The sequence below is a fragment of the Gobio gobio genome (assembly GCF_949357685.1).
Source record: "Gobio gobio genome assembly, chromosome: 25".
Classification (NCBI taxonomy): Eukaryota; Metazoa; Chordata; class Actinopteri; order Cypriniformes; family Gobionidae; genus Gobio; species Gobio gobio.
Window position 1 is genome coordinate 29,636,455 of NC_137121.1, and position 12,194 is coordinate 29,648,648.

General features: G+C 37.8%; 1 protein-coding gene across 2 annotated transcripts in view; it reads right to left on the reverse strand.

Moving 5' to 3' along the window:
* brsk2a (BR serine/threonine kinase 2a) overlaps nt 1-12,194 on the reverse strand; it is a gene marked incomplete at both ends in the record, with an annotated part of 315,947 nt that overhangs the window by 3,221 nt on the left and 300,532 nt on the right. The window contains 3 exons of one of the 2 annotated variants that reach the window (XM_079809884.1): nt 4,860-4,949; nt 6,935-7,115; nt 7,646-7,769. In XM_079809884.1, coding sequence (XP_079666010.1) covers nt 4,860-4,949; nt 6,935-7,115; nt 7,646-7,769 — 395 coding nt within the window. Of the gene's footprint in view, nt 1-4,855; nt 4,950-6,934; nt 7,116-7,645; nt 7,770-12,194 lie in introns of both variants that reach the window. The other variant, XM_079809883.1, reaches the window with a different exon arrangement.

The window sequence follows — 12,194 nt, forward strand, 5'->3', positions numbered from 1 at the left end:
AACCTCACAAACTTTGGCAAATGCAGTAACTAGTTCTTTCACTTCTAACAGACTTGATGTAAACTTTTTGTTACTAGACAGGCTATAAAAAACCTGTGCATTCTGCTTCCTGGAACTGGCGACTGGAAATGGCAATTTTCAAAAGTTCTTGGCATTTATGTGTAATATGCACCAGACGGTCAGGTCCATCTGAGGCTCAGACTAGCCTTCAGCCATCTCTGACTGCATGTGAAAACCCACTTTAGTGAACTTGATTTAGAATACTTCCAAACTCATAACTACACAACTCGTAACAAATTACACCAAACTTTGCTTGAACCTTTGGGGGCACATCAGAGCCTCTGGTGTGCATATGTATAGCCTCGTCTGTTTGGCACACGTAGTCAAAAAACGAATGCTGCGTTCCAGGCAGGTTTTTGAGCCCGTAAGTTACGACTTCAAACCACGAGTCACGACTTTGTAGCTTTCCAGGCAAAGTCACGCCAAACAGCCTGAGCGCAAGGAATTGTGGTAGCTCGATGTAAACAAAGCATGGCGGACCGTACAGGGCTTATGCTCATTTACAATAATTTATATCGCCAAAGGTGCTTACTCCTTGCTTGTTTGAGGGAAACGGAGGAGAAAAATGTTGCGTAAGGCAAGAGAAGCTGTTATCCCTTTTATTTTACGCCATTATTGTTTCGCGGGCTATGTGACTTCAGAGCTCGTAACTGGGAGTACATCGATCTAGTACGAGTTCACTGGTGGGAAGTCACGGGTTTGACTGCCATTCCAGGGCACTTTCACGGGTAGAAGGTTGGAAAAACACGGGTTACGGGTTGCCTGGAACGCAGCATAAGACAAGGTTTGTAAGCCACACACACACTAAGTATGTAAACAGCCAGTTTCTGTTGCACATTTTAGTGTTTTAGTGTGCACAAAACTTAAAACAAAATTAAATTGTGCCGCACTTACATATTCAATTACATTACATGTGAAATGGTATTTATAGGGCTGAGTGCACTTTAAATTGGATGTAATACACGACATGCGTGATTACAAGTGTTGTGATTATAACAGGTTTATACCAGGAAAAGGGCAGTGTGCATAATAAAGTAATTCAGTGGCCCCAAAAACCTTTTGGATACTTAAAGGGATAGTTCACCCAAACATGACAATTCTGCCCTCATTTATCACCATCATGTCTAAAGAATTTTTTTTTTTATACAGCTTTGGAATGATACGAGGGAAGTAAATAGTTTGCATTCACCTATTTTTGTGTGCATTTTGGGATATCGCATAAAAAGATACTGGATGGAAACGCTAAGATGCACATAAATTCTAAAAATGTGCATTCAATTGAGGAAAAAATTCTGTAACATTTTAGTTGAGGGTCCAATTCTCACTATTAACTATTTGCATATTACTGGGATATTGGTTGTTTATTAGTACTTATAAAGCACATATTAATGCATTATTCATGACCATATTTTAAATCCCTTAACCCTACCCAAAACCTAAACTTAACTACATTACTAACTATTAATAAGCAGTAATTAGGCGTTTATTGAGGCAAATGTTGTAGTTAGTAATAATTAGTTAATAGTGAGAATTGGACCCTAAACTAAAGTGTGACCATAAATTATCATCTGATAAGAAGTCACATGCATAAAATACAATGGATTTTCTAAATAAATCCCTTGATGTTCAACAACAGAGGAGGGGATTGGATATCTGGACTAAAGTATCCAATCTCCAGTGCACAGCATCTCAAATGTTGGTTTGATCCTTCTGAAATGCCTAAGCCAAAGTCTGTCATCACAACGATGTGATAAAATGACCTCCCAGAGGCGTCTCATGCGATTACACCCCAAACACCAACATCTGAATGCAAGATAACATGAGTGTTTATTGCGTTTCGTCTGTGCGCTGTGAGATGCAAGTCATTTATGATGGAGGAAAATAGAGCCACAGTGGCTTCCGCGATTGCAGAAACTTCCATTTTTATTACAGATATTTTGTGCAAATTTCCCAGGAAATTTTGTTCTCTTGAACACATGGGATAGAAACGCTGCTTTATTCACAAATTTAGATGGAAACTTTGGTGACAGAATCTAAATTTTGAGTGAACTGCCCTTTAAGTCTTACAAAAAATGTCTGAATGTCATTGTATTAAACCAATGGTTCTTAACCAGGAGGCCTCAGCCAACTTCGAGGGGGCCTGCAAGAATTTAAATTAATAAATTGAAAGCAAGTGGCTTTTATTTTAGCACAAACATGCTTTTCAAGCAAAACATTTTACAAAAAAGCAGGGTTTTTTTGTGAAAATGCCAATCGGATTGATTTGTTAGCTAATACATGCAGACATTTTGAAGTGTTACTTAAGTGTTTCAATACTTTTTTGGTCCACTGTAATTGTGGTGCAACTTGGTGTATTTAACACACAAGCCGTAAGAGTCTTACCACACTTTGACTTTGTGACTATACCGGTTTTTGCAGCACACTGAGAGTTCTCTGGATACATGTGAGAGAGAGAAACGCGTGTTGACACAAAACAAAACTTTCACAAATAAGAGCAAAAAATTCCCTAAATCTTTTTTTTTTTTTTGGTTTATAAATTGGATCATCGCATTAGCTCATTAGATTTGCTGCGTGCACTCTTCATCATGCCCAAGTGAAGCAAATGAGCAATTTCCCATTAACAAGCATGGGGCCAGATGTCTTCATCTAGACTACATTAGGGGTGAGAAGACTTTGGTTGGGTGGTTATTAGACAAGTTTGTGTGGATAATTATGCTTGTTTGTAATAAAAATAGTTTTATGAATCTAAAGAACATTAGGAGGTTAGTTATTTGCATAGACACAGAAAACCACAACCTCCTCCACAAAACAACATAATTAAATCTGTAATTTTTGTTTATTTATTAATGTCTATTTTCGGAACGGTACGTGTAATCTGACTGCTGTGAGTATGTGCCATTCATCTGTGCAGTGCTGTAGTGCGTTCACAGTGAGTCATACAGTGCTCAATGAGACATGGAGTGCAATGAATGTGACATGTTTGAGTGAAAGCGAAGGAGAAAGAGAGATACACAGTGAAAGGGAACAGAGAAGGATGACAGGAGGAGAAAAAGGAAGGATCTACTCTCTTGAGATGGTCAGGAATGTCTTCCTGTTGCCCAACACTCCCTGAAATATCCCCAAAGTGGCAGTAACAAACACTGTTGATGACTACTTCCCCCTCTTTTTATGATATTAATGACAAGGAAGAATTAATGATACTTAATGATAGGAAGTAGAAGTTGTACTTTATCTGTACATATATTAGTACAACTTCTACTTCCTATCATTAGGTATCATTAATCTGACACCAGATATAATTTTTTACTAGTGGGTGCAGGACATTATAGTTCATTTATGTAAGTGAGGACAGCAAAATAAAGTAAACTTTGACATATTATACCCAAAAAATACTTCATACAGTGGACTACCAGTAAAATTTTGTTTAAAAAAATGTGGGACAAAAATTATTCAGACACTTTGACCTGACCATGTTTAGCTTAAGTGTTTTTTTTTCCTTTCATTTCTAATGCGACCTGTCACACCACAGACTGAAGCATTGCTTGGTCATTGGTTGATCTAAATTGGTATTATCTTATTGTTTACTTAAATTTAACAGCTGACAGCTGATCAGGTTGATTGTAATCCATTACAAATCAAAGTTATCTGACATTATCAAGATGAATTTGTTCAGACACAATTTAACTCTGAGTTCTTGTCATATTTTATTACCATTTTCTAAACTATAGCGAATAAACTGTGATAATGTGAGAAAATGTTGAAGGTGTCTGAATAAATTTTGGTTTGACTGTATGTATAATATATATATATATGTATATGCAGTCAAACCAAAATGTATATATATATATAAAATTTCAGCCATGTACAGAACCTTTGAGTGTTGAACAAATAAGGAAAAACATCAAAGTTGCTAAATATACAGTAACAAAATATCCATATTATATCCTAATATCGTAAATATTCCATTGCCAGTAATTACTGCCACAATCTGTGTTAGTGTGCATTTTATAAAACCTCGAAAGTTGGCTTATATGTATTGGTTTTGTCTATAAGATGAAGTTATTCATCTATCAGACCAGTAGGTGGAGCTGTTATCAAGGGAGATGGTTGGGACACAGTCAAATATTATCATGTGTCGAGAAGAGAGGACGTGCACGGGGTAAACGAATAAAAGGATGAAAAAAGTGGCTTTTCTTTTCTCCTCTGATGAACCACATAATAAGCTGTTCATCCTTGAAACTCTTCATAGTTCAAGGTATTAGAATGTATACACTGAAAAATATTTTTACAAAACTTGATATTTTATTGTAATGTCCCTGATTTGTGTTGTTTTGTGTTCTGTTTGGTTTAGCACAATTGCTGCCTGATCAAACTGATGGTGACAGAGCAAGACTTCAGTTTTGGGGGGTTTCTGAAACTGTACCAGAAACCTTTACATTACCAGCCCAGATCTATCACCCAAAAAAGACAGAGTCCCCCAAAACCAGAAATCATGAAGCTGAGGTGCTCACGTTTGGAGAACTGTCAGGGAATTCTACCGTTAATGCCGTCTGAGAAATGGGAGCAGCGGTGTGGCCGAAGGGAATCACCACGAATTGGAAAACTCCCCATCTCTTCTAGCATCTGCAGGGGATTGCTTTAGGGTGGGATCATGTGGAGAATATTGTGATGGTGTGCTGCGGTGTGCTGTGGACGAGGGGTGGGGGGACATGCATGATGGAAGAGAGGTATAAACAGGCATGAGAGGGAACGTGGGGCTCGGGTCGGAGTGGGGGAAGGGACAGGGGATTTATACTCACCAGACAGCTGTTGGACCCCTGGCTGGTCGTGTGTGCTTAACAATTGCGCCTGAATCGTCTCTACCACACGCTTAAAACGCCGACTTGGACCTACAATAAAGTGTAACAGGTCATATGTAAATAGAAAAGAGCCCGTTGACATTTTCTTATTGAAACCGGGAGTTGGAGCGGGGGTTTCCTTAAGACCGATTCATTGACTACTCATTCAAGCCACTTGGTTTGCACCATAGTAAAAAGAGAAATGCAACCACAGACAGAAAAATCTCAATTAAGACCATGAGCCCTTGAAGCCTTTTAGGAATTTGGCAGGAATTTATAAAACTACTTGTAACTTCTTATCTCAGCTATGTGGACAACAACATGGGCTACACACTGCAGTGGAAAAGAGCTGCTATTGATGCTATTATGTGGAGACATAATGAATACTAATGGAAGAAAATAAAGGAGAATGATGCATTAGCCAATACTTAAATGTATTAGGTGTTCAATTTAACTTACATTATTATTGCGACTTCTGCAATATACTGATGGTATAATTGGTGTGCGTAAGAGGCTATTTGGCTCAATCTGAGAATTAAATGGATATGCTTCTAAAGCTGTCACATTGACTCAGTTTACACCTGGTATTAAGTTTTGGTCGATCAGATCACAAGTAGACAAGGGAGACACATTTTCATTTACACCTGGTGTTTTAATCTGTCTCTTGTCCACTTTCAAACACTTCTGTCCTGATTTCTTCAAGGGGAGGGTCAATGGGTGGGTGTATGTGTGGGTTTTTTTCAGATCTTTCGATCTAATGGACAATTTACATATGAACGTGTCTAGAGACAACGAAAAAACACCCAGAGAGCAGCAGCTTTCGTTTCTGCTCTGATAGCAGAAATTAGAAATCAGGAATGGTGAGAGAACATTGTGCTTGGTACATTTTTCGTACAAACCAAACTTGGGTCTTTAGCTGACAAAGTTTAAATCCCATCTGGCTAGCACACTTCCCTTAATGTTTCTGCATTCGGTCATTAGGTTGAGAGTATGCAGTCTTTTGTGGCTGTTGGAACACATTAGACCACATGAGCATTTACACTACAAAAGCAATCCGGTCGAATATGTTTTCAACTACCTCTGGAAGTGGTCGAAAGTGGACAAGCTCAAACCGTTTTAGACCCCGTTTACACCTGTATTTAGCTTTGTCTAAGTTAACCAAGATTAAGTGTACACTGTCAAGAATGGGCTTTACATTAAATATTCACAATATATTACAGCATATATATATATATATATATATATATATACACAGTATATATGCATCATATGTTTGCTGAGCCTAATCTGGAGATGGTTTGGTTGTGTTTTATGCAAATGACTAACATTGGGTAGACAATCACTAATTTAGAATACTCCAAATACATTAACATTACAACAAGGTTAAGAACAAATTAATGTACGCGGCAGTATTGTGCCAGTATTAGTCAGAATACATTTTTTGTGAGAAATCCTGTGCGCATAAATACAAATAGTCTGCTAATTATTATTAGTGAATGAGACCCAATGTCATTAAACAACACTGTTAAACACTCAAAAATATTCCCCCCATGGCATTTTTCAAGCATTAAAATGTTTGAGTAATAAACAGAATTTAACCTTCTTTTATAGTAACTATGTATTGGTGAATAGAAATGAAAATGATCAAATATTTATAAACTTTTACATTAAACATTAAACGTTTTAAATCTATTTGGCAACAAAGGCTTGTTGGTCAGGGTTAGGGTTCGGGTTAGACATACTGATTGTCAAAAGTCAGAAAAATATCAAAATATATATATTTTTTTTAACTTTTATCATCCAACCATACTGCTAACTTGACCCAATATCTGTCTACCTTGGATTGTTTTCCTATTAAAAATACTGTTGCAGGTTATTCCTACAAAATTTAATGTAATTATCCCAAATAAGATTCAACAAGGTCAAAATAATTCACTTTTACCCACAGCTATTTTGTATTCTCAAACCACACTCGCGCTCTACGGGCTTGATGATTGGTGGTGTAACGTGGGGTTGATTGCGGTCGCTGTGGTTACCTGAGAGCAGAGTAAAGGTGACTGAATAGATGCCGTTCTCCTTGGTGGCCGCGGTGCTCTCGGTGTACGTGATGTCTACCTGAAACTTAACAGGCTTTTGGAAGACGGTGGGGCCGGCTGTGGATTTATACTCGGCCCGAAAACTTGTCTGCGAGACGACGCTGTGACTGAGGCTGGGTATCTGAGGAAGGAGAAAGGCAAGGCTCGGTTCACTCTTACATTGGAAGCACCTACGAGGAACCTCTTTATACTTCAAAAGTGTGGCTTTTTATAACTTTCGTGTAGCTGAAGGTGAGGAAAAGCTCACTAACCATGACAACCAACTTTTTAAGCAGACGTTTAAACCACTTGCAGGTCTAAACGACATACTAAACTCTCTTCCCTTCGCCACAAACCTCTCGAGGCACAACATCTATATGCTAATGATTCAAGCCCTGCGTTGATTTTCCATTGACCTCTAATGAAAGAGGCAGCCACGGGTAGGATGCAAACATCACAGACTAGCATTTTACAGAAATGAAACACAAATCATAAAGGTGTTTGCCAATGTAAAAACACAGGCTTCCGGCCAAGCCTATCAAAACTGCTGCGGTGAAGAAAGTCTTTTGATCTGATAGGGAGAACGTAGAAGCATGTATTCAAATATTCATAGCTGTCATTCACAACAGAGGAATGAAACGGGATTGGAGCCATGCAAAATAGATTGCTTACCGAGAGAAAGGCGTGGACGATGTCGGCTTTTATAGAGCTCAGTGGCTTGTCCTTAATAACCACGAAGATCTGTTCCTCTTTCTCTAGGTTGATGAAGTTACCAAACCAAGATTTTTTGGCAAGTCTGCAGGGCGAGAGAAATACAAAACATGAACTTTTTATGAAGTCTTCAGGGGATACAAGATCAGTCCTTATCAGAGCTGAGAATAAGATAGATCCTATGCTGCTTATGCAAAATAAATTGATATTGAATAATTCATAAAAGGGACTATATGAAAGATCGGCACACTGCAGAGCAGCCACCACAAATTAACACAATGAACTTTGCATGAGGTCATATTGACGGTTGTGAAAAAAAAAAAATTATGAAGTCGTACAAAAATCCATAAGATGCTTCTGTCGCACAGCTAAAAAGATGCTTGTACATATTCACCCTGGTTAGTTCTTTGCTCCTAAAAGGCATTTTATTGTTATAAGTCAATTGTTATAAAATCTAAAATATGAATGCATAATTTGTTGTGATATAAATTTAAGAAGACTTTAAGTAAAAATTGCTTTGATCTCTATAAAGTATTTCCGGGCAAATAATGGTGCAACTTTAGTGTGTTCTTCTCAGAGCGGCCCTTTGAGTTTCATTTGGCTATGTATTGTTAACCATTAACACCTATAATTCAACTTAAAGGGTGAAACTAATGTATTATATAAATTCATTACATGCAAAGTGAGATATTTCAAGCCTTTATTTATGGCTTATAGCTTATGAAAACCCCAAAAAAATAAATCTCAGAAAATTTGAATATTACATGAAATCAATAAAAAAAAACTGATTTTAAATACAGAAATGTCAGCCCTCTGAAAAGTAAAATCATGCACATGTACTCAGAACTTGGTTTCGGCCAGTGTGAAGTTTCCACAGTCTGTGTTGGTTTGGGGAGCCATGTCATCGGCTGGTGTTAGTCTACTGTGCTTTATTAAGTCCAGAGTCAACGCAGCCGGCTACCATGACATTTTAGAGCACTTCATGCTTCCTTCAGCAAACAAGCTCTATGGATATGCTGACTTCATTTTCCAGCAGGACTTAACACTGCCAAAAGTACCAAAACCTGGTTCAATGACCATGGGATTGCTGTGCTTGATTGGCCAGCAAACTCACCTGACCTGAACCCCATAGATAATCTATGGGACATTGCCAAGAGAAAGATAAGAGAACAATGCAGAAGAGCTGAAGGCCGCTATTGAAGCATCCTGGTCTTCCATAACACCTCAGCAGTGCCACAGGCTGATAGTATCCATGCCACGCCGCATTGAGGCCGTAATTCATGCAAAAGGGACTGGGTGCCTCTGCATTCTTCCATCCAGACTCTGGGACCTTGGTTTCCAAATGAGATGCAAAATTTGCTCTCATCAGAAGAGAGGTCTGGACCACTGGGCAACAGACCAGTTATTTTTTTCTTTAGCCCAGGTAAGACGCATCTCACCACATTTGAAGCCCATGTCCAGGATCCGTCTGTGAGTGGTGGCTCTTGATGCAGTAACTCCAGCCTCAGTCCACTCCTTGTGAAGCTCCCCCACACATTTGAATGGCCTTTTCCTGACAATCTTCTCCAGGCTGTGGTCATCCCTGCTGCTTGTGCCCCTTTTTCTTCCACACTTTTCCCTTCCACTTAACTTTCTATTAATGTGCTTCGATACAGCACTTTGAGAACATCCAACTTCTTTTGCAATTCCTTTTGAGGCTTTCCCTCCTTGTGGAGGGTGTCAATGCTGGTTTTCATAAGCTGTAAGCCATAATCGTCAAAATTATAACAAATAAAGGCTTGAAATATCTCACTTTGCATGTAATGAGTCTATATAATATATTAGTTTCACATTTTAAGTTGAATTACCGAAATAAATGAACTTTTCCAAGACATTCTAATTTATTGAGATGCACCTGTATATATAAAATAATAAATAGCAATTTTTCTCTGCAAGAATTTAATAATTTTACTTAGCAAGGAGATATTAAATTGATTAAAAGGTGGGGTAAGTGGTATTTCAAAACTACTTTAGAAAAGTGTCTCGGGCAGAGTACCAAAACAAACTTATAGCCAATCAGTAGTAAGGGGCGTCTCTACTAATGTCCAGGAGAAGAAAGCGCTCAGTGCACGTCATTATTCAAAAGACACGACAGAGGACAGACATTAGCCGAACAACGACAGAAAGAGAGAGATGGCAGATAAAAAACAAATGTGGAAGATGTCTGTGGAACAAAAGAAGGCTTAGGATCAAGCAAGAAGTACAACCCGTGTAAATATCCGATCAGCTTTCCAGGGCTGGAGAGAGCTCAAGGAGCGAAGGCAGAGGTTGCTTAATTTCTTCTCGATAGGCGAGTAACATTGATTGTGTTTTGTTTCACAGAACTAATATATGCTGGCTTTTGCTTGAATATGTTCATGTGTCATGTTTGCTTGCTTGTCCATTTGCGATCGTATTGTCGTTCACTTCAGCGATGATAAAGACCCATTCATTTCCACATCGTATAAGCCTTGAGCGTCTAAACCTCCTCACTGTCTGTTTCAAGCGTCAGCTCACAAAGTGTGTCCGAAAGGTAAGATAATAAACTCCTAATATATGTTTGTTTCCTTTGGTTCCTCTTTTAGTGATCGATATAACCCTCTAATCTTGTCATAGTTGTAATATGTTGGTTAGTTGGACTGTCGTGCTCATGCTATCAAGTTGTTCATGAGAACTGTTTGTGTTTTTGGGATGTAAGGGATGACTTTTTCACTGAACATTCGAACTGGATTACCATAGAAACACACATTGCTTTCACTTATTGATGACATCATACCCTTGGCCGGCTGGCACAGCAGATTCTGCCATAGTCGTTGCCTGGGTAACGTATGTGTGGGGCGGAGCTATCAAAATAGGGGCGTGTTTAATTTGGTGATTTGATATCAACATCGGTTACCAGAAAGCACTTACCCCACCTTTAAGAGTACCAGTAAAGACATTTATAATGTTACAAAAGCTTTAATTTCATATATACATTAAATTAAAAAATATTGATATTAAGATATATTGATGATATTAAGAAATGCTTCTTGATATTTTGTGTCAGTGAGCATGCTGACTTTGCATTGCTGGGAAATTTAAATAAATAACTTCTAAAAATATTGCTGCGTGTTGCTATGATACATATCAGAGTATAAGCTGCATTTATATGCATTTCTAACCCATATTTAGTGAAAGTACAGTTGCAAGAAAAAGTATGTGAAACGCTTGCAGAATCTGTGAAAATGTGAATAATTTTATCAAAATAAGAGAGAACATACAAAATGTGTTATTTATTTTATGTAGTGCTGTCCTGAATAATATATTGTACATAAAAGATGTTTACATATAGTCCACAAGACAGAAAAATAGCTGAATTTTTAAAAATGACCCCGTTCAAAAGTTTATGAACCATTGATTCTCAGTGCTGTGTGTCATTCCCTGGATGATCCACGGCTGTTTTTATGTTTTGTGATGGTTGTTCCCATTTAAAAAAAGGTTCAAACATTCACTGATGCTCCAGAAGGAAACATGATGCATTACGAGCCAGGGGGTGAAAGCTTCTATTTTGCTCGCGCAAAAACTTTTTATTTTTGGCAGTCATGGGGTGGGACTTTACTTATTTCATTGTAACCTGAAATGTCATTGGTTAATACTGTTTTTCCGGAAGTCAGTAGTGAATGGACGCCTGTTGTAAAATGATTAGACATGGCTTCATCAACGGACCAGATGCAAGTGAGTTAAACTTTATTAACTGACTGATTGCATTATTAATATAATATGTCCTTACCAGATACTATATTAACTTTATAAAATTTTTTATGGAGCTGTAGCTAATGGGGAAAATGAGAGTTATATTTGTTGTTATATTACAGATTATATTTGCTGTAGTTCACCACTACATTACCACTATACTTCCACTAAACAGTATCTATGTTTACCCAGCCACAATTATATTAGTTCTGAGAACTTCAGAAATGTGAAAAGTGTCCATTAAATAGTTGTAACTATGATTCTAAATTCAAAATTGCTTCATGTGGCTTTGGATGAAAGATAAACTACTTGTTCATATCAGTAAGCATGAGTGTGTCTTTTTATCATTCTATGTCAGTTTTGAGTGTTTCATATATTTTCCATTAAATACAGTATAAAAGGGTTTCAGCACACAAACAAAAAGTTTTTGCTTTTTGATCACTCTTATTTTGTTCAAATTATTCACATTTTCACAGATTCTGCAAGCGTTAAACAACTGTTGCAATTTTGTTGCAGTAAGAGAATTAAAGCATCTCTGTTGATGGAAAATCAACCAAAGCCCCTGGTGTTTAAACTAGCAGCTGTAATTTGGTCTTGTTTTAGCATATAAAGGAATAACTGTCTGTCTAAACATCATTATGTTTAAAAAGCTTCAGTCCGCCGCTGTTGTGTATCAACAAAGCACAGTCGCTTACAACTTAGCTTCCAGAAACTGATTTATGGCAGAGGATGACAAAAGAAAGCAGCGAGTGCTGCAGCT